This window comes from Oncorhynchus masou, chromosome 13 (genome assembly GCF_036934945.1).
Source record: "Oncorhynchus masou masou isolate Uvic2021 chromosome 13, UVic_Omas_1.1, whole genome shotgun sequence".
Classification (NCBI taxonomy): Eukaryota; Metazoa; Chordata; class Actinopteri; order Salmoniformes; family Salmonidae; genus Oncorhynchus; species Oncorhynchus masou.
Window position 1 is genome coordinate 67,536,616 of NC_088224.1, and position 23,312 is coordinate 67,559,927.

Below are 23,312 nucleotides of genomic sequence, written 5' to 3' on the forward strand. Positions count from 1 at the left end.
GATATTTACTGAGGAAATGTGGTGTAGCTACCTGTAAGTGTCTTTATCTATGGCCATTAAAGTGAAACAATGTTACTGTACTGCGTTGAACTAGCTGACTCACTGCATACAGCACGTTGTCATCAGTCAGCTTTAGTACAGGTACACATTGTTAACCTCTCAGCCTGTTGGAGGGGATGTAGTTTCCTTTTGTGTCTTATTCTACTTGCATGTTTTGGACTGTTTGATTTGTGTGTGGTTGGTATGTGTGTGTGTGTGTAGTGCTCTGAGCGCTGCAGCATGTAGAATAGATGTTGGTGTGGGTAGAGAGCTTTGTGTACCAGGTAGTCTTGCCTCCGTCGAGGCCGATCTGTGCTGCTACTGCTTCTGCTGCTGTGTCTGAAAGGTCAGGCAAGATGTGGATATGATATTGTAATTTATAGACACATATAGCACTGACAGCACTAACTTCATATCACAAAGCACATAACACACATTTGATACACTGAGAAAGTAGGGATAAGTAGCATTCAGTAGGGAGACACTATTTTTAACACTATTTTCTAACCAGGAGCTTTTACATGACATTTACATTTAAGTCATTTGGCAGACGCTCTTATCCAGAGCGACTTACAAATTGGTGAATTCACCTTATGACATCCAGTGGAACAGCCACTTTACAATAGTGCATCTAAATCATTTAAGGGGGGGGTGAGAAGGAGTACTTTATCCTATCCTAGGTATTCCTTGAAGAGGTGGGGTTTCAGGTGTCTCCGAAAGGTGGTGATTGACTCCGCTGTCCTGGCGTCGTGAGGGAGTTTGTTCCACCATTGGGGGGCCAGAGCAGCGAACAGTTTTGACTGGGCTGAGCGGGAACTGTACTTCCTCAGTGGTAGGGAGGCGAGCAGGCCAGAGGTGGATGAACGCAGTGCCCTTGTTTGGGTGTAGGGCCTGATCAGAGCCTGGAGGTACTGCGGTGCCGTTCCCCTCACAGCTCCGTAGGCAAGCACCATGGTCTTGTAGCGGATGCGAGCTTCAACTGGAAGCCAGTGGAGAGAGCGGAGGAGCGGGGTGACGTGAGAGAACTTGGGAAGGTTGAACACCAGACGGGCTGCGGCGTTCTGGATGAGTTGTAGGGGTTTAATGGCACAGGCAGGGAGCCCAGCCAACAGCGAGTTGCAGTAATCCAGACGGGAGATGACAAGTGCCTGGATTAGGACCTGCGACGCTTCCTGTGTGAGGCAGGGTCGTACTCTGCGGATGTTGTAGAGCATGAACCTACAGGAACGGGCCACCGCCTTGATGTTAGTTGAGAACGACAGGGTGTTGTCCAGGATCACGCCAAGGTTCTTAGCGCTCTGGGAGGAGGACACAATGGAGTTGTCAACCGTGATGGCGAGATAATGGAACGGGCAGTCCTTCCCCGGGAGGAAGAGCAGCTCCGTCTTGCCGAGGTTCAGCTTGAGGTGGTGATCCGTCATCCACACTGATATGTCTGCCAGACATGCAGAGATGCGATTCGCCACCTGGTCATCAGAAGGGGGAAAGGAGAAGATTAATTGTGTGTCGTCTGCATAGCAATGATAGGAGAGACCATGTGAGGTTATGACAGAGCCAAGTGACTTGGTGGATAGTACAGGTACAACTTGAAGTTGTCCAATTAAAACAAATATTGAAGTTTTACGTTGTAAAAAGTTTTACTATGGTGTGCCCTACTGAACATGAGTTCTGATGCACTTGGCCGAGATTGCAATGCAGGGTGCTGTTAAAGTGACTCTAAATTGAAGTCTTTTTTACTCTGATTCATTTCTCCATCTGACATTTTCCGTGGGTATTCCTGTTCCTTTGGTATTATTTTGTCATACAGGATGTTAAATTATTCTCCCCTGTAAAGCTTTGGTTTTCAGAGCATCAGAGCACATGATTGATATGGGAGCAGTTGTGCATGAAATAGAGAAAAAGCGGGAGAGAGCTGTATGAATATACGACCCATGGTCTGAATGTTGTTGGTGTTCAAATGGGCCCGAGCCCTCACACAGGAACCTACTCTACAAAGGCCTGAGTCACTCACTGTTCTGTTCTGCTGTGATCCTCCTGGTGGGTTTATTCATGAGGTGCTAATTTCAATGTACCAAAATAAATCCATACACCTTTGATGTGCTTGTGTTTTTCTCTGTTTTGTTGTGCTGTGTGTGTGTTCTCTTTCACAAACACATTGCTAAAACGAGTGTCTCTTGTTAGAACAAGCTTTTGTACTCTTATGAATGATAATGGCTGAGTGTTTGCTCGGGCCAGATGTTTTGGGAAGCAGGGAAGGACAAAATACTTTTCAGAGGCTAGTACAACAACTAACCTGAACCCTCTGTAACATCGGAGTGCTTTTATGATCCGAAATATCATTTCAGACTTTACGAGGTGATTTAAATACAGAGAAAAAAACATGACATTTACACACCATTGTCCTCCTTGCAGCTCAGAGCTCCAAATCACTCTTACTAATCCTGACTGGATATGAATAAATGACAGCTTCTCAGCACATGCTTGACAGGTGATTGACCAAGGATAGGCTAAAGATTGGCAGCATGGGCAGGCCTCCTCTAGCATGAAACTTTACTTCACACTTAGGTTATCTTTAGACTACAATAAGTATCAGTTAACCTGTTGTTTGCTCCTTCTTGGTTTCTTTGAAGAACTCTACCACTACGATGTTTTGTTTATTGACATGGTCTTTTCAAGACTGGACTCGTAAGATTCATTTTCATGTTAGCACATGTATTCCCAAGTGTATGACATTCTATCCCATGTCTGGGACACGTTTGGAATTAATTCATGTTTGAGTTAGCCTATGTCTTGGGTGAGGGGCAGTCCTGTCTAATACATTGTTGCATTGCTGCAAGGCCACTAGTCCTGGTGAATTAAATCTAAAGTGGGGCAAAAAAGTATTTAGTCAGCCACCAATTGTGCAAGTTCTCCCACTTAAAAAGATGAGAGAGGCCTGTAATTTTCATCATAGGTACACTTCAACTATGACAGACAAAATTAGATTTTTTTTCTCTCCAGAAAATCACATTGTATGATTTTTAATGAATTTATTTGCAAATTATGGTGGAAAATAAGTATTTGGTCACCTACAAACAAGCAAGATGTCTGGCTCTCACAGACTTGTTATTTGTATAAAAGACACCTGTCGACAACCTCAAACAGTCACACTCCTAACTCCACTATGGCCAAGACCAAAGAGCTGTCAAAGGACACCAGAAACAAAATTGTAGACCTGCACCAGGCTGGGAAGACTGGATCTGCAATAGGTAAGCAGCTTGATTTGAAGAAATCAACTGTGGGAGCAATTATTAGGAAATGGAAGACATACAAGACCACTGATAATCTCCCTCGTTCTGGGGCTCCACGCAAGATCTCACCCCGTGGGGTCAAAATGATCACAAGAACGGTGAGCAAAAATCCCAGAACCCCACGGGTGACCTAGTGAATAACCTGCAGAGAGCTGGGACCAAAGTAACAAAGCCTACCATCAGTAACACACTACGCCGCCAGGGACTCAAATCCTGCAGTGCCAGACGTGTCCCTCTGCTTAAGCCAGTACATGTCCAAACCCGTCTGAAGTTTGCTAGAGAGCATTTGGATGATCCAGAAGAAGATTGGGAGAATGTCACTTTTTTGGTAAAAACTCAACTCGTCGTGTTTGAAGGACAAAGAATGCTGAGTTGCATCCAAAGAACACCATACCTACTGTGAAGCATGGGGGGTGGAAACATCATGCTTTGGGGCGGTTTTTCTGCAAAGGGACCAGGACGACTGATCCGTGTAAAGGAAAGAATGAATGGGGCCATGTATCGTGAGATTTTGAGTCAACACCTCCTTCCATCAGCAAGGGCATTGAAGATGAAACGTGGCTGGGTCTTTCAGCATGGCAATGATCCCAAACACACCGCCCGGGCAACGAAGGAGTGGCTTCGTAAGAAGCATTTCAAGGTCCTGGAGTGGCCTAGCCAGTCTCCAGATCTCAACCCCATAGAAAATCTTTGGAGGGAGTTGAAAGTCCGTGTTGCCCAACAACAGCCCCAAAAGGAGATCTGCATGGAGGAATGGGCCAAAATACCAGCAACAGTGTGTGAAAACCTTGTGAAGACTTACAGAAAACGTTTTGTCATTGCCAACAAAGGGTATATAACAAAGTATTGAGATACACTTTTGTTATTGACCAGATACTTATTTTCCACCATAATTTGCAAATAAATTCATTAAAAATCCTACAATGTGATTTTCAGGATTTTTTTCTCTCATTGTGGATGTCATAGTTGAAGTGCACCTATGATGAAAATTACAGGCCTTTCTCATATTTTTAAGTGGGAGAACTTGCACAATTGGTGGCTGACTAAATACTTGTTTGCCCCACTGTATGTATTCCAGTAGTACCCAGCCTCAAACTATTCAGTTTTCAGCTGTGTGCTGAAGCATACCATGCAATCATAGTGTTCTTTAGAGATCTGACATTCCATCTCTATTACATGCTTTAAGATGGTCACTATTGTTCCTGTACCCAAGAAGCCAAAGGTAACTGAACTAAATGACTATCGCCCCATGGCATTCACTTCTGTCATCATGAAGTGCTTTGAGAGACTGGTCAAGGATCATATCACCTCCACCTTACCTGTCACACTAGACCCACTTCAATTTGCATACCGCCCCAATAGTTCCACAGACAATGCAATCGCCATCACACTGCCCTATCTGGACAAGAGGAATACCTGTGTAAGAATGTTGTTCATTGATTACAGCTCAGCATTCAACACCATAGTACCCTCCAAGCTCATCATTAAGCTTGAGGCCCTGGGTCTCAACCTCGCCCTGTGCAATTGGGTCCTGGACTTCCTGACGGGTTGCCACCAGGTGGTGAAGATAGGAAACAACATCCCCACTTCGCTGAACATCAACACTGGGGCCTCACAAAGGTGCATGCTCAGCCCCCTCCTGTACTCCCTGTGAGTGAGGGCTCGGTTTTGTTGTTTTGAAAAGTTCTTTGTTTGAAAGTGTGTTGGAAAGTTCTTGGTAGCTATCTAACTTCTTAGTTTGGACTCCGTGATGCAGTTGGCATCAGTTGCTGTGAGTGCTAGTCTCTGTTCAGTGATCTTGCTGACCAAGGATGGGTCTGAGGAGGTATTTGCTAGCTGCTAGCTCGCTGCATATCAAGCTGAGTTGAAACAGGAGAACGGCAAGATCACAGCAATCTGTAAGTCATTGAGAGAGGACATCAGTTCAGTGTGTGAATCCATGATAACAATGACGGATAAATCTCGAGGGACAATCAAGGCAGAACAACATGATTGTGGACGGATTTGCAGAATCTCCACATGAGACCTGGACGGAGTCTGAGGACAAGGTGAGGGAAATGATCTCTGAAATATTGAAGATGGACCACAAAAAGATTGAGGTGGAGCACGCCCACAGGAATAGAATACCCACCACCAGCCCAGGTGATAGGCTCAATGCCGATAGTGGTCAAGTTTCTAAGGTTCAAGGACAAGATAGCTGTTCTGGAAAGAGCCAAGAACTTGTGAGGAACGTATATCTTACTCAGCAAGGACTATCCTGAAGCTGTTCGCCAGTGAGGAAAGAACTGATCCCAGCCATGAAAGCTGCCAGAGCGTGTGAGGACATCGCTTACATCCGCTATGACAGGCTCATTGTCCACCCTCCCTCCCAGAAGCCTGGAAGGGATGAGAGAGAGCCAAGCCTATAGGTTTGTGGCTTCAACCCCACAGCACACACACACCAATTAATCTATGGACTGCTGAAAGTATATATTTTTTCTCTTGCTTTGTTTGCTCTTTTCAGTATTATGTCCATCTCTGATAAGCTACCCAGGAAAGGGCTGAAAATAGCCCATATTAATATATGTAGCCTTAGAAATAAGGTTAATGAAATCAATAACTTGCTAACATCAGAACATTCATATATTAGCCATTTCTAATATATAATTAATTTGATGAGACAGTAGTAGCAATACAAGGATGTAACATCTATAGAAGAGACAGAAATGCTTATGGGGTAGGTGTTGCTATATATATTCAGAGCCATATCCCTGTAATGCTTAGAGAAGATCTTATGTCAAGTGTTATTGAAGTGTTGTGGTTGGTCAGTGTCTAAATAATATGTGTGAAATACTTGATAGTGTATGTGATGTAAACAAAGAGGTCAACTTTTCTGGGGACCTGAATATTGACTGGTTTTCATCAAGCTGTCCACTCAAGAGGATGCTTCTTACTGTAACCAGTGCCTGTAATCTGGTTCAGGTTACTAATCAACCTACCAGGGTGTTTACAAACACTATAGGAACAAGATCATCCACATGTATCTATCACAGTTTTACTAATACTGTAGAACTTTGTTCTAAAGCTTTATCCGTACCCATTGGATGCAGTGATTACAATATACTTACTATATCCAGGAAAGTTCCAACAGCTGGGCCTAAAATAGTGTATAAGAGATCATACAAAAGATTTTGCTGTGACTCTTATGTGGATGATGTTAAAAATATTTGTTGTTCTGATGTGATTAATGAGGATCATCCAGATGCTGCACTTGATGAATTCATGAAATTGCTTCTTCCAATTATTGATAAACATGCACCTGTTAAGTAACTGACTGTTAGAACTGTTAAGTCACCATGGATTGATGAGGAATTGAAAAAATGTATGGTTGAAAGAGATGGGGAAAAGGAGTGGCTATTAAGTATGGCTGCACATCTGACTGGCTGTATTATGAAGCCAAGATCAATGATATACTTTGGAGTAGTTTAAATTAAATTATGGGCAGAAAGACAAATTTAACTCCATCTTTCATCGAATCAGATGGCTGATGGCATCACAAAATCATTGCCAATGTTGCCAATAATTTGAATGATTACGTCATTGGCAAAGTGGGCAAACTTAAGCAGGAAACGCCAACAATGAACAGTGAGCAATTGTATTCATGCATAAAAAATGAATAATTAAGTGAAAAGCATTGCAAGTTTAAATTTTGTAAATTTAGTGTGGGAGATAATGACAAACCTCCTGGCATTGAGAACTTAGATGGAAAGCTACTGAGGATGGTAGTTGACTATATCCACTCCTATCTGTCCTATTTTCATCTGAGACTAGAGGAAAGTCTTTGTCCTTAGGCCTGGAAGGAAGCCAAAGTAATTCCGCTACCCAAGAGTGGTAAAGTGGCCTTTACTGGTTCTAACAGCAGACCTATAAGCTTGCTGCCAGTTCTTAGCAAACTGTTGGAAAAAATTGTGTTTGACCAAATACAGTGCTATTTCTCTGTAAACAAATTAACAGCAGACTTTCAGCATGCTTATAGAGAAGGGCACTCAACATGTACTGCACTAACACAAATAACTGATGATTGGTTTAAATAAATTGATAATAAGAAGATTGTGGAAGGGTACTGTTAGATTTCATTGCAGCTTTTGATATTATTTACCATAAGCTGTTGTTGAAAAAACATATGTGTTATGGCTTTTCAACCTCTGCCATATTGTGGATTCAGAGCTATCTATCTAATAGAACTCAAAGGGTTTTCTTTAATGGAAGCTTCTCTAATGTCAAACATGTAAAGTGTGGCGTACCGCAGGGCAGTCTCTAGGCCCTCTACTCTTTTCTATTTTTACCAATGACCTGCCACTGGAATTTTACCAATGACCTGCAGCTGGCCCAGAACAGAGCGGCACATTTTGCTTTTCATTGTAATCAGAGGGCTGATATAAATACTATGCGTACCAGTCTCTCTTGGCTAAGAGTTGAGGTGAGACTGACTGCATCACTTCTTCTTTTTAAAAGAAACATTAGAACAAACGTGTTGGAAATCCCAAATTGTTTGCATAGTCAACTTACGCACAGCTCTGACACACACAATTACCCCATCAGACATGCCACCAGGGGTCTTTTCACAGTCCCCAAATCCATAACAAATTCAAGAAAGCGTAGAGTATCATATAGAGCCCTTATTGCATGGATCTTCCATCCATCTCATATTGCTCAAATAAACAGCAAACCTGGTTTTAAAAAACAGATATGGCAACACCTCACGGCACAACGCCTCTCCCCTATTTGACCTAGATAGTTTGTGTGTATAGACTGTACATTGATATGTAGGCTATGTGTGCCTTTAAAAAATATGATGTAGTTCTGTTCTTGAGCTGTTCTTGTCTATTGATGTTCTGTATTATGTCATGTTTCTTGTTTTGTGTAGACCCCAGGAAGAGTAGCTTCTGCTTTTGTAACAACTAATGGGGATCCTAATAAAAAAACAAATACCAAAAACCAAATGTCACAGTAATGCCAAAAAGGTTATCAAGGACAACAACCACCCGAGCCACTGCCTGTTCACGCTGCTACCATCCAGAAGGCGAGGTCGGTACAGGTGCATCAAAGCTGGGACCGAGAGACTGAAAAATAGAAGCTATCTCAAGGCCATCAGACTGTTAAATAGCCATCGCTAACATGCTGCCTACATGCTGCCTACATACAGACTTGAAATCATTGGCCACTTTAATAAATGGATCACTAGTCACTTTAATAAGGCCACTTTAATACTGTTTACATATCTTGCATTAATAATCTCATATGTATATACTGTATTTTATACCATCTATTGCATCTTGCCTATGCCGCTCGGTCATTGCTTATCCATATATTTATATGTATATATTGTTATTCCATTCCTTTAATTTGATTTGTGTGTATTAGGTAGTTGTTGTGGAATTGGTAGATTACTTGTTAGATATTACTGCACTGTTGGAACTAGAAGCACAAACATTTCACTAAACTCGCAATAACATCTGTTAACCATGTGTATGTGACCAATAAAATTTGATTTGATTTTTTTTTAAACATCCTTGGCTGCCTCTCTCTCTCTCTTACAATCTCGCATCATCTCTCTCTTTCCCCTCTCTCTCTTTCCTTCTACCCCCCCTCTCTCTATTTCTCTCTCCAGTTCTCTGTCTCGCTCTCCCTGCTCACTGCCTCCCTGCCATAAGCCCAATTTTCCCTGTAGACACACTAATAAAATATTAATTCATGAAAGCAGAGAGGAGCCTGCTGACTTTTAGGCTTGACACTGATGGGTATCTTTCAAACTGACACAGTACAGCGGCTTGGCGTACACACAGAGCAAGCTTATTTGTCACCACCATCTAAGTTGCCTGCAGGTTATTGCAGATGTCATTTGCAATGTTCTTGATATAAGGCACAGAGTTAAAATAATTCCTAACCATGGTGTATCCTCTCCTCTCCTCCTTGTGTTGACAGAGATCCGGGAGGCATTCAGAGTGCTGGACCGGGATGGGAACGGGTTCATCTCCAAGCAGGAGCTGGGTATGGCCATGAGGTCCCTGGGATACATGCCCAGTGAGGTGGAGCTGGCCATCATCATGCAGAGACTAGACATGGATGGTGAGTCACCTTCAGTACCCATTTCACACATTTACAGTACACAGACACATGCAGTTGCACATGCAACAGAAGTTCCCATGTTCGAGTCCAGTGAGAGACAGGTACCCACTCTGTTAGATGCACACATACATATTTAAAAATTAAGAGATCCCTTCCCTCCTGTTTACACACCACGATCACGCCTTCACAAAGACATGGTCATATACACACTGTCAGAAACACACATATACATAAATAGATCCCGCTCCTCCTTTTTTACACATTCATACACATGTTCCTACATACAGTTCCTTTAGAAAGTATTCAGACCCCTTTACTTTTTCTACATTTTGTTACTTTACAGCCTTAATTCTAAAATTGATAAAATAAAAATCCTCCTCAGTCTACACACAATACACATAATGACAAAACGAAAAACGTTTTTTGAAATTTGAGCAAATGTATTACAAATACAAAACACAAATGCCTTATTTACATAAGTATTCAAACTCTTAGCTATGAGAATTGAGCTCATGTACATTCGGTTTCCATTGATCATCCTTAAAGATGTTTCTACAATTTGATTGGAGTCCCCCTGTAGTAAATTCAAATGATTTAACATAATTTGGAAAGGGACACACCTGTCTATATAAGGTCCCACAGTTGACAGTGCATGTCAGAGCAAAAACCAAGCCATGAGGTCAAAGGAATTGACCATAGACCAGATTTTGTTAGGCACAGATCTGGGGAAGGGTACCAAAAAATGTCTGCAGCATTGAAGGTCCCTAAGAACACAGTGTCCTCCATCATTCTTAAATGGAAAAAGTTTGGAACCACCAAGACTCTTCCTAGACCTGGACGCCTGGCAAAACTGAGCAATTGGGGGGGGCCTTGGTCAGGGAGATGACCAAGAACCCGATGGTCACTCTGACAGATCTCTAGAGTTCCTCTGTGGAGATGGGAGAACTTTCCAGAAGGACAACCATCTCTTCAGCACTCCACCAATCAGGCCTTTACGGTAGAATGGCCAGGCTGAAGCCTCTCCTTAGTAAAAGGCACATGACAGCCCGCTTGGAGTTTGCCAAAAGGCCCCAAAAGACTCTCATGCTGTGGATATGTTTTTCAGCAGCAGGGACTTGGAGACTATTCAGGATCAAGGGAAAGTTGAACTGAGCAAAGTACAGAGAGATGCTTGATGAAAACCTGCTCCAGAGCCCTCAAAACCTCAGACTGGGGTGAAGGTTGACCTTCCAACAGGATGATGACCATAAGCACACAGCCAATAAAACACAGGAGTGGCTTTGGGACAAGTCTCTGACTGTCCTTGAGTGGCCCATCCAGAGCCCGGACGTGAACCCGATCGAACATCTCTGGAGAGATCTGAAAATAGCAGTTCAACAACTCTCAAATCAAATCAAATTGTATTTGTCACATCGGCCGAATACAACAGGTTTCACCTTACAGTGAAATTATTATTTACAAGCCCTTAAACAACAATGCAGTTTAAAGAAAAATAAGTGTTAAGAAAGTATTTATTAGAATAAAGTGAAGTAGAACAGTTTTTTAGAAGAATCTTAACAGTAGCGAGGCTATATACAGGGGGTACCGGTACAGAGTCAATGTGCAGGGGCACAGGTTAGTTGAGGTAATTGAGGTAATATGTACATGTAGGTTGAGGTAAAGTGACTATGCATGGATAATAAACAGAGAGTAGAAGCAGCATAAAAATGGAGTGGGGGGACAATGCAAATAGTCCAGGTAGCCATTTTATTAGCTGTTCATGAGTCTTATGGTTTAGGGGAAGAAGCTGATAAGAAGCCTTTTGGACCTTGACTTCGCACTCCGGTACTGCTTGCCATGTGGTAGCAGAGAGAACAGTCTATGACTAGTGTTGCTGGAGTCTTTGGCAATAAAGGTCCTGGATGGCAGGAAGCTTGGACCCAGTGATGTACTGGGCCGTACACACTACCATCTCTAGAGCCTTGCGGTCGGAAGCCAAGCAGTTGCCATACCTGGCGGTGATACAACCGGTCAGAATGCTCTTGATGGTGCAGCTGTAGAACCTTTTGAGGATCTGAGGACCCATGCCAAATCTTTTCAGTCTCCTGAGAGGGAATAGGCGTTGTTGTCCCCTCTTCATGACTGTCTTGGTGTGTTTGGACCATGATATTTATATCCTTTGTCTTGATCACATTGAGGGAGAGGTTGTTGTCCTGGCACCACATGGCCAGCTCTCTGACCTCCTCCTTACAGGCTGTCTCATCGTTGTTGGTGATCAGGTGTCGCCGGCAAACTTAATGATGGTGTTGGAGTCATGCTTGACCATGCAATCAAATGTGAACAGGGAGTACAGGACGGGACTGAGCACGCACCCCTGAGGGGCTCCTGTGTTGAGGATCAGTGTGGCAGATGTGTTTTTGCCTACCCTTACCACCTGGGGGCGGTCCGTCAGAAAGTCCAGGATCCAGTTGCAGGTAGGTGTTTAGTTCCAGGGTCCAAGCTATAGTCAATGAATAGCATTCTCACATAGGTGCTCCTTTTGTCCAGGTGGGAAAGGGCAGTGTGGAGTGCAATAGGGATTGCATCATCTGTGAATCTGTTGGGGAGGTATGCCAATTGGAGTGGGTCTAGGGTTTCTGGGATAATGGTGTTGATGTGATCCATGACCAGCATTTCAAAGCACTTCATGGCTACAGATGTGAGTGCTACGAGTCGGTAGTCATTTAGGTAGGTTACCTTAGTGTACTTGGGTACAGGGACCATGGTGGTCTGCTGGAAACATGTTGATATTACAGTCTCGGTCAAATATAAGGTTGAAAATGTCAGTGAAGACACTTGCCAGTTGGTCAGTGCATGCTCGGAGTACACGTTCTGGTAATCCATCTGGCCCCGCAGCCTTGTGTATGTAGACCTGTTTAAAGGTCTTACTCACATCGGCTATGGGGAGCATGAACACACAGTCGTCTGGAACAGCTGATGCTCTCATGCATGCTTCAGTGTTGCTTGCCTCGAAGTGAGCATAGGCTTGTTTCACTGAGCAGCTCGCAGCTGTGCTTCCCTTTGTAGTCCGTAATAGTTTACAAACCCTGCCAAATCCAATGAGCATCAGCGCCGGTGTAGTACGATTCAATCTTAGTCCTGTATTGACGCTTTGCTTGTTTGATTGTTCATCGGAGGGCATGGCGAGAATTCTTGTGAGCATCCAGGTTAGAGTCCCGCTCCTTGAAAGCGGCACCTCTATCCTTTATCTCAGTGTGGATGTTGCCTATAATCCATGGCTTCTGGTTGGGGTATGTACATACGGTCACTGTGCGGACTACGTCATCAATGCACTTATTGATGAAGCCAGTGACTGATGTGGTGTACTATTCAATGCCATCTGAAGAATCCCAGAACATATTCCAGTCTGTGGTAGAAAAACAGTCCTCTAGCTTAGCATCTTTGTCATCTGACCACTTCCTTATTGAGCGAGTCGCTGGTACTTTTGGCTTGTAAGCAGGAATAGAGTTATGGTCAGATTTGCCAAATGGAGGGCGAGGGAGAGCTTTGTATGCGCCTCTGTGTGTGGAGTAAAGGTGGTCTAGAGTTTTTTTCCTCTTGTTGCACATGTAACATGCTTATAGAAACGAGGTAAAAGAGATTTAAGTTTCCCTGCATTAAAGTCCTCAGCCACTAGGAGCGTTGCCTCTGGATGAGGATTTTCTTGTTTGCTTATGGCCTTATACAGCTCGTTGGGTGCCGTGTTAGTGCCAGTGGTGGTAAATAGACAGCTACGAAAAATATAGATTAAAACTCTCTTGGTAAATAGTGTGGTCTACAGCTTATCATGAGATACTCTACCTGAAGCGAGCAAAACCTCAAGACTTCCTTAATATCAGATTTCGTGCACCAGCTGTTATTTACAAATAAAGTCAGACTGCCACCCCAGAGACCGCCACAGCTGTTCTATCTTGCCGATGGAATGAAAACCCAGCCAGCTGTATTTTTTTTCATGTCGTCGTTCAGCCATTTCCATTTTATTATCCAATGATTTGACGTTGGATAAAATCAAATCAAACTTTATTTGTCACATGCGCCGAATACAACAAGAGTAGACTTTACCGTGAAATGCTTACTTACAAGCCCTTAACCAACAGTGCAGTTCAAGAAGAAGAAAATATTTACCAAGTAGACTAAAATAAAAAGTAATAATAAAAAGTAACACAAATAGAATAACGAGGCTATATACAGGGGGCACCGGTACTGAGGCAGTGTGCGGGGGCACAGGCTAGTTGAGGTAATCTGTACATGTAGGTGGGGGCAAAGTAACTATGCATAGGTAACAAACAAACAGCGAGTAGCAGCTGATGGTAAAGAGTAATCGCTGTCCTGATACCCAGAAGCTCTTTTTGGTCATTAGAGACGGTGGCAGACACATTATGTACAAAATACATTTCAAATAACGCAAACAAACACACACAATAGCACAATTGGTTAGGAGCCTGTAACACGGCAGCCATCTCCTCCGGCGCCATCCAACCTGACAGAGCTTGAGAGGATCTGCAGAGAAGAATGTGACAAACTCCCCAAATACAGGTGTGCCAAGCTTGTCGTGTCATACCCAAGACTCAAGGCTGTAATCGCTGCCAAAGGTGTTTCAACAAAGTACTGAGTAAAGGGACTGAATACTTATGTAAATGTGATATTTAAGTTTTTATTTGTAATACTTTTACAAAAATATCTAAAAACCTGTTTTTATTTTGTCATTATGGGCTATTGTGTGTAGATTGATGAGGGGGGGAAACTATGTAATCAATTTTAGAATAAATCAGTAACCTAACAAAATGTGGAAAAAGTCAAGGGTAATGAATACTTTCCGAAGGCACAGTATGACTACATAATCACAAACATAATAAATACATTGACATGAGTGCTCATTCACCATTATGCACACACATTTGCATGTACATACAGTACATTACATGCACACAGTAATGTGCACACATTCGCACCATACTTTCATATCACAACCTCTACTTTACACTTTAAACAAGCATGAAGGATCCTACTATCCAAACACACACCGGAAGAGCACTTAACACGTCCCATTGTAGCAATATCTGTCTCTAAACTGTCTATGTGTAACATGTTGGCTGTGGTCCCTTGCTCCCTTTCATCTTAACGAACTGTGTTGCACATATTTACGCCAACAAACACATACGTACATCACAAACAAACACACACAACACACGTGATTACAAGTTGTGTGAAATTTCTTCTGACAGAGATGGTGTGACTGAGTCAGGTTTGTAGGCGTCCTTGCTTACACACGCATTTCCAGTTCTGCCAACAAATTTTCTTTAGGATTGAGGTCAGGGCTTTGTCATGGCCACTTCAATAACTTGACTTTGTTGTCCTTAAGCCATTTTGCCACAACTTTGGAAGTGTGCTTGGGGTCATTGTCCATTTGGAAGACCCATTTGCGACCAAGCTTTAACTGATGTCTTGAGATGTTGCTTCAATACATCCATATAATTTTCCTTCCTCATGATGCCATCTATTTTGTGAAGGGCACCTCCTGCAGCAAAGTATCCCCACAACATGACGCTGCCACCTCTGTGCTTCACGGTTGGCATGGTGTTCTTCGGCTTGCAAGCCTCCCCCTTTTTCCTCCAAACATAACGATGGTCATTATGGCCAAACAGTTTTATTTTTGTTTCATCATACCAGAGGACGTTTCTCCAAAGAGTACGATCTTTGTCCCCATGTGCAGTTGCAAACCGTAGTCTGGCTTTTTTATGGCGGCTTTGGAGCAGTGGCTTCTTTCTTGCTGAGCGGCCTTTCAGGTTATGTCGTTATAGGACTCGTTTAACTGTGGATATAGATACTTTTGTACTTGTTTCCTCCAGCATCTTCACAAGGTCCTTTGCTGTTGTTCTGGGATTGATTTGCACTTTTTGCACCAAAGTACGTTCATCTCTAGGAGACAGAACATATCTCCTTCTTGAGCGGTATGACGGCTGGTCCAATGGTGTTTATACTTGCGTACTATTGTTTGTACAGATGAATGTGGTACCTTCAAGCATTTGGAAATTGCTCCCAAGGATGAACCAGATTTGTGGAGGTCTACCATTTTGTTCTGAGGTCTTGGCTGATTTCTTTAGATTTTCCCATGATGAGGCCCTGAGTTTGAAGGTAGGCCTTGAAATACATCCACAAGTACACCTTCAATTGACTCAAAGTATGTCAATTAGCCTATGAGAAGCTTTTAAAGCCATGACATCATTTTCTGGAATTCTCCAAGCTGTTTAAAGGCACAGTCAACTTAGTGTATGTAAACTTCTGACCCACTGGAATTGTGATACAGTGAAGTATAGGTGAAATAATGTGTCTGTAAACAATTGTTGAAAAAATTCCTTGTGTCATACACAAAGTACATGTCCTACCCGACTTGCCAAAACTATAGTTTGTTAACAATACATTTGTGGAGTGGTGGAAAAACAAGTTTTAATGACTCCAACCTAAGTGTATGTAAACTTCCAACTGTACATGTGACATTCTAATAATTTAGCAGGTGCTCTTATCCAGAGCAATTTACAGTATTAGTGCATTCATCTTAAGACAGCTAGGTGAGACAACCACGTATCACAGTCAAATATACAGGATACAAACACTCCATTCCAGCTAAACAATGAAAATAGGCTAGCGTTTTGCTAACAACACATTTTCATACACATCTAAAATCTCTGTCAAACTTTTCAATTAAACCTGAAGCAACAATATGTTCATGCCTACTGCAATTCCAATTACTGAAAACAATAACACATGGGTACACATGAAGTTACCATAAGCAATCATTTTTGATGAAAAAATGTGAAAAATTGGATAAAGTGTTTTGGAAATAAACCTTCTGTGGAATTATTAGATGTGTCAAAACCCTGGATAATTGGAGAAATATTCAAAACGTTTTTCACCCAATTGTCTCTTTTTTTAGCTTGTATTATCCACTCAAATGTTTGTTGTTTGTTTGTTTTTGTTTTTGTTTTTTGAGGCAGAATTGCTAGAAAAACTGTAGTGGACTGATCTCAAGAAGATTGGAAAGTCATATCTGAAAGCTCAAGGTTGTGGACTGCTCTCCACTCCAGATAAGAATGATTCGTGAAACGATGTATCCTCCCCTACTATTAAAGTATACCTGCTGTCAAATTGAAGGTTTGCTTGATATACTGCTTTCATCTCCTGCTTTGACAAGTTAGAACATCTAGGAGGACCTATCCGTCATATTTGTTATAGATATTGCTTGTACACTCTGAGGTGTGACAGCAATCAATGTATGAGTTCCTGTTGGTTTGGTAGAGGGGGAGGACTGGAGGACCATTTGTCATTTGTGATGCCTATGAAATTGTCAGTTGATTTTTCTTGCTGTGACTGAATGAGGACACCCTGGCCAAGATAAGAAGGGTTGGCTGGATTGTTGTTGCGATTACATCTCTGTCATTACAGTGAGAGATGTTTTCAAAACATCAATTTGTGTTCTATTCAAAGCAATTTGCCTCAATCTCATTTCATTTTCATGTCTATAGACGCAACACAAAAGATCATGGTGATCAAATGGAGGAGGTGTCCATAGCCAGGTACATTACCAAATGAATGGGATTTGAGGGTGTTTATTGTGTTTTTGCCAAGCGAGCAGCAAGGTGAATTAGAGACACGTGACACATTCACGGATGGCCATTGATTTTTTTCTCTTTGAGCAGCAGCTGCAACAGTACAGCTGATCTCTATAAGATATGGATGGACTCATTGAGTTGCTCTGATAATCTGTTCCACTGTCAGAACGATCCCTCAGATTGTTATCCAGCTCAGCAGAATGCCCTTGGTGGATTGCTTAGGAGCTTGTGGTCTTTGTTGGAGATCTCAGTATTGCAATCGCTCCTGTTGCTTTAAATAGGGGTGTTATGCTCATAATACATGATGTCTGGCATCGGCTGCTTTTGTTAGGAAGTGTTCTTGGTTTAAATCACATCCATCCGTCCATCCATCCAGCCATTCATCCATCCATCACAATAGTTCAGGGCCCTGACTGCACTGGCTGCACTGCCTGACTGTCCCCAGTGATGAGGCAGGACCCCACTCTGCATATGCATGGGCACAGAGAGGGACAATCGATGGCATCAAACGTGACAGTGCCAGCGTGACTAAGGAGTTCGCCCCCGTCAGGCAGAGGGAGGAGAGGACGAGTGAAGGGGCAGATTGAGTTGCCCTGCATGGGCAGAACACAACCTCTTCTGCAGGGAAATTAGGAAGATGAAGGAGGGAGGAGAATAGGTATTGAAGGGAAGGAACACATACTCAAATGAAGACTTGGTATAAAATACAGTTATTGTCCTTTTTACTGATTTGAAATAAAACTTTTTTGTGAGTAAGACATGTCATACTGTGTGTCTGACTGTGTTTCTTAGGAGATGGGCAGGTGGACTTCGATGAGTTCATGACGATCCTAGGACCCAAGCTCCTGTCGTCTGAAACCAGGGAGGGCTTCCTTGGGAGCACGATAGACAGCATATTCTGGCAGGTAAGGACTTCTGTCTTTTCACCTCTATCTTCTCTCACCTTTCCTTTACCAAGCAGTGGCCTGCAATAGCTGCAGCCATGGCCAAGTTGTGCAATAGCTGGCAGTGAAATCAAAGACATTTATTCATCTTGATTTGCACAATGACGATCAGTGTAGAGGCAGCAAAGAGTGTAGTGTGTCAGTTCCTGATGGACAGATGTTGTCTTGTCTGGTGGCAGTGCCTCCTGCCTTGGAGATGCTGGCAGGACATAATCTATGTGCCATTTGGCCAGATGTTCCTGCACTGAACCATAATGGAGGGGAGAGAGGATTATAGCTAGCGAGGGAGTCAGAGTAGATGACTAAGATGACATGACTGTGTAATAGAGGGGAACACAATTATTGTGTGTGTGTGTGTGTGTGTGCGTGTGTGTGCGTGTGTGTGTGTGTGCGTGTGTGTGCGTGCGTGTGTGCGTGTGTGCGTGTGTGTGTGTGTGTGTGTGTGTGTGTGTGTGTGTGTGTGTGTGTGTGTGTGTGTGTGTGTGTGTGTGTGTGTGTGTGTGTGTGTGTGTGAAAGACAAGCAACAGAGTGAGTGGAAGGGACAAGGTGAGAAGATTCGAGCGAGTGAAAGAAGTGGGGGGGTGAAAGCGAATTAATGAAAGAGTTAGAGAGTGCAAGGGAGAGAGAGAGAACAACCATAACCACGGGATGTAAGGGTAATGAGGGTGCTGCAGCAGCCCCTGAAAAATCTGAATAATCTATATATTATACAAAATAAATGTACAGTTTTTCTTTATTTTTACTATTTTCTACATTGTAGAATGATATTGAAGACATCAAAACTATGAAATATATTAGAGATTCTTCAAAGTAGCCACCCTTTGCCTTCAACCAGTTTCATGAGGAAAATAAAATCTCTGACCTACGCGGAATATTAACTTTTTCCTTTAATTAACGAGTCCAAAGAGAAGGATATACTATTTTCACTTGAACAGGCCCAGATCCCCGTAAAAGGGGCCGCAGATCGGGCTGCCTTCTGAGAATCCATAGGCGAGCAAGTAAGCTCCCACTGCCACCCGTTCTTCTTGCTAATGTGCAATCAATGGCAAATTAAATGATGACCTACGGTTAAGATTATCCTACCAACGGGACATTCAAAACTGTAATATCTTATGCTTCACGGAGTCGTGGCTGAACGACGACATTATCAACATACAGCTGGCTAGTTTCACACTGTATCGGCAGGATAGAACAGCGACGTCTGGTTTTCATAGCTGTCTACAAACTACCACAGAATGATGCTGGCAATAAGACCGCTCTCAATGAGCTGTATTCCGCCTTAAGCAAACAGGAAAGAGCTCACCCAGAGGCAGCTTGCTTAGTGGCCGGGGACTTTAATGCAGGGAAACTTAAATTCGTCTTACCAAATTTCTATCAGCATGTAAAATGTGCAACAAGAGGGAAAATAACTCTAGACCACCTTTACTCAACACACAGAGACACATACAAAGCTCTCCCTCGCCCTCCATTTGGAAAATCTGACCATAATTCTGTCCTCCCGATTCCTGCTTACAAGCAAAAAGTAAAGCAGGAAGTACCAGCGACTCGATCAATAAAAAGTTGGTCAGATGAAGCAGATGCTAAGCTACAGGACTGTTTTGCTAGCACAGACTGGAAAATGTTCCGGGGTTCCTCCGATGGTATTTAGGAGTACACCACATCAGCCATTGGCTTCATCAATAAGTGCATCGATGACGTCGCCCCAAAAGAGACCGTACGTACTGTACATACCCCAACCAGAAGCCATGGATTATAGAGCTAAAGGCTAGAGCTGCCACTTTCAAGGAGCGGGACCCGGAAGCTATTAAGAAATCCTGCTATGCCCTCCGACAAACCATCAAACAGGCAAAGCGTCAATACAGGACTAAGATCGAATCGTACTACACCGGTTCTGATGCTCGTCAGATGTGGCAGGGCTTGCAAACCATTACAGACTACAAAGTGAAGAACAGCCGAGAGCTGCCCAATGACACGAGCCTACCAGATGAGCTAAACTTCTTCTATGCTCGCTTCAAGGCAAATAACACTGAAACACACGAGAGCACCAGCTGTTCCTGAAGTCTGTGTGATAATGCTCTCCGCAGCCAATGTGAGTAAGACCTTTAAACATGTCAACATTCACAAGGCCGCAGAGCCAAACGGATTACCAGGACGTGTACTGCGAGCATGCGCTGACCAACTGGCAAGTGTCTTCACTGATATTTTCAACCTCTCCCTTTCTGAGTCTGTAATACCAACATGTTCTAAGCAGACCACCATAGTCCCTGTACCCAAGAACACAGAGAAGACCTGCTTAAATGACTACCAACCCGTAGCACTCACGTCTGTAGCCATGAAGTGCTTTGAAAGGCTAGTCATGGCTCACATCAACACCATTAACTCAGAAATACTCTAATTTGCATACCGACCTAACATATCCGCAGATGATGCAATCTCTATTGCACACACTGATCCTCAACACAGGACCCCCTCATGGGTACATGCTGAGTCCCCTCCTTTACTCCCTGTTCACTCATTACTGCACAGCCAGAAACAACTCCAACACCATCATTAAGTTTGCCGATGACACAACAGTGGTAGGCCTGATCACCGACAACGATGAGACAGTCTATAGGGAGGAGATCAGAGATCCCTCAATGTGATCAAGACAAAAGAGATGATTGTAGACATCAGGAAAAAGAGGACGGCGCATGCCCCCATTCTCATCGACTGGGCTGTAGTGGAGCAGGTTGAGAGCTTCAAGTTCCTTGGTGTCCACATCCCCAACAAACTAACATGGTCCAAGCACACCAAGACAGTCGTGAAGAGGGTACAACAAAACCTATTCCCCTTCAGGAGAATGAAAAGATTTGGCATGGGTCCTCAGATTCTCAAAAGCTTCTACAGCTGCACCATCGAGAGCATCCTGACTGGTTGCATCACTGCCTGGAATGGCAACTGCTCGGCCTCCGACTGCAAGGCACTACAGAGGATAGTGTGTGGCCCAGTACATCACTGAGGTCAAGCTTCCTGCCATCCAGGACCTCTATACCAGGCGGTGTCAGAGGGAGGCCCTAATAATTGTTAAAGACTCCAGCCACCCTAGTCATAGACTGTTCTCTCTGCTACCCCTCGGCAAGCAGTACCAGAGCACCAAGTCCAGGTCCAAGAGGTTTCAAAACAGCTTCTAGCCCCAAGCCATAAGACTCCTGAACATCTAATCAAATGGCTACGCAGACTATTTGCATTGCCCCCCCCCCCACCCACCCACCTGCCTTTTACATCGCCATCGCTCTCTGTTGTTATCATCTATGCATAGTCATTTTAATAAATCTAACCACATGTACATTTTTCCTCAATTGGGGCGGCAGGGTATCCTAGTGGTTAGAGCGTTGGACTAATACCCGGAAGGTTGCAAGTTCAAATCCCCGAGCTGACATCTGTTGTTCTGCCCCTGAACAGGCAGTTAACCCACTGTTCCTAGGCCGTCATTGAAAATAAGAATTTGTTCTTAACTGACTTGCCTAGTTAAATAAAGGTAAAAAATAAATAAAAATTACCTCGTCTAACCAGTGCCCCTGCACATTGACTCTGTACTGGTACCCCCTGTATATAGTCTCTCTATTGTTATTTTATTGCTGCTTTTTAATTAGTTGTTACTTTTTTTTCTTATTCTTATTCTTATATATATTTTTTACTGCATTGTTGGTTAGGGGCTCATAACTTCTCTAAGGTACGGGGCACTATTTTCACCTCCGGATGAAAAGCGTGCCCAAAGTAAACTGCCTGCTCCTCAAGGCCCAGAAGCTAGGATATGCACATAATTGGTAGATTTGGATAGGAAACACTCTAAAGTTTCCAAAACTGTTACAATAATGTCTTTGAGTATAACAAAACTGATTTGGCTGCATTGTTGGTTAGGGGCTCATAAGTAAGCATTTCACTGTAAGGTGTTGTATTCGGCGCATACGACTAATTCATTTTGATTTATTTTGATTTGATGAGGTAGTCATCTAGGATGCATTTCAATTAACAGGTGTGCCTTGTTAAAAGTGAAGTTTGTTGAATTGATTTCCTTCTTAATGCGTTTGAGCCAATCAGTTGTGTTGTGACAAGGTAGAGTTGGTATGCAGAATATATCCCTATTTGGGAAAAGACCAAGTCCATATTATGACAAGATCAGCTCAAAGAAGCAAGGAGAAATTATAGTCCATCATTATTTTAAAGACATGAAGGTCTGTCAATCCGGAAAATGTCAAGAACTTTGAAAGTTTCTTCAAGTGCAGTCGCAAAAACCATCATGCGCTATGATGAAACTGGCTCTCATCAGGAAAGGAAGACCCAGAGTTACCTCTGCTGCAGAGGATAAGTTCATTAGAGTTAACTGCACCTCAGATTGCATCCCAAATAAAGTTCAAGTAACAGACACATCTCAATATCAACTGTTCATAGGAGACTGCGTGATACAGGCCTTCATGGTCAAACTGCTGCAAAGATACCACTACTAAAGGATACCAATAATAAGAAGAGTCATCTTTGGGCCAAGAAACACAAACAATGGACATTAGACTGGTGGAAATCTGTCCTTTTGTCTGAAGAGTCCTAATTTGAGATTTCTGATTCCAACCGCTGTGTCTTTGTGACACGCAGAGTAGGTGAACGGATGATCTCCACATGTGTGGTTCCCACCATGGAGCATGGAGGAGGAGGTGTGATGGTGTGGGGGTGCTTTGCTGGTGACACTGTCAGGGATTTAATTTAGAATTCAAGGCACGCTTAACCAGCATGGCTACATCAGCATTCTGCAGCGATACGCCATCCCATCTGGTTTGCGCTTAATGGGGCTATCATTTGTTTTTCAACAGGACAAGGACCCAAAACACACCTCCAGGCTGTATAATGGCTATTTGACCAAGAAGGAGAGTGATGGAGTACTGCATCAGATGACCTGGCCTCCACAATCACCCAACCTCAACCCAATTGAGATGGTTTGGGATGAGTTGGACAGTAGAGTGAAGGAAAAGCAGCCAACAAGTGCTCGGCATATGTGGAAACTACTTCAAGACTGTTGGAAAAGCATTCCAGGTGAAGCTGGTTGAGAGAATGCCAAGCATGTGCAACACTGTCATCAAGGCAAAGGTGGCTTCTTTAAAAAATCTAAAATATATTTTGATTTGTTTAACACTTTTTAGGTTGCTACATAATTTACGTGTTATTTCATAGTTTGCTATCTTCACTATTATTCTACAATGTAGAAAATAGTTTAAAAAAAACTTAAATGAGTAGGTGTGTCCAAACTTTTGACTGGTACTGTATATGTTTT

The 23,312-nt window shown here is 43.0% G+C and overlaps 1 protein-coding gene across 2 annotated transcripts in view; it reads left to right on the forward strand.

Annotated features, from left to right (window-relative positions):
* Positions 1–23,312, forward strand: part of LOC135552896 (calcium-binding protein 8) — a 107,137-nt gene that overhangs the window by 24,397 nt on the left and 59,428 nt on the right. For both annotated transcript variants that reach the window (XM_064984830.1, XM_064984829.1), the window contains exons 3-4: positions 9,294–9,437; positions 17,858–17,970. In XM_064984830.1, coding sequence (XP_064840902.1) covers positions 9,294–9,437; positions 17,858–17,970 — 257 coding nt within the window. The remainder of the gene's footprint in view (positions 1–9,293; positions 9,438–17,857; positions 17,971–23,312) is intronic.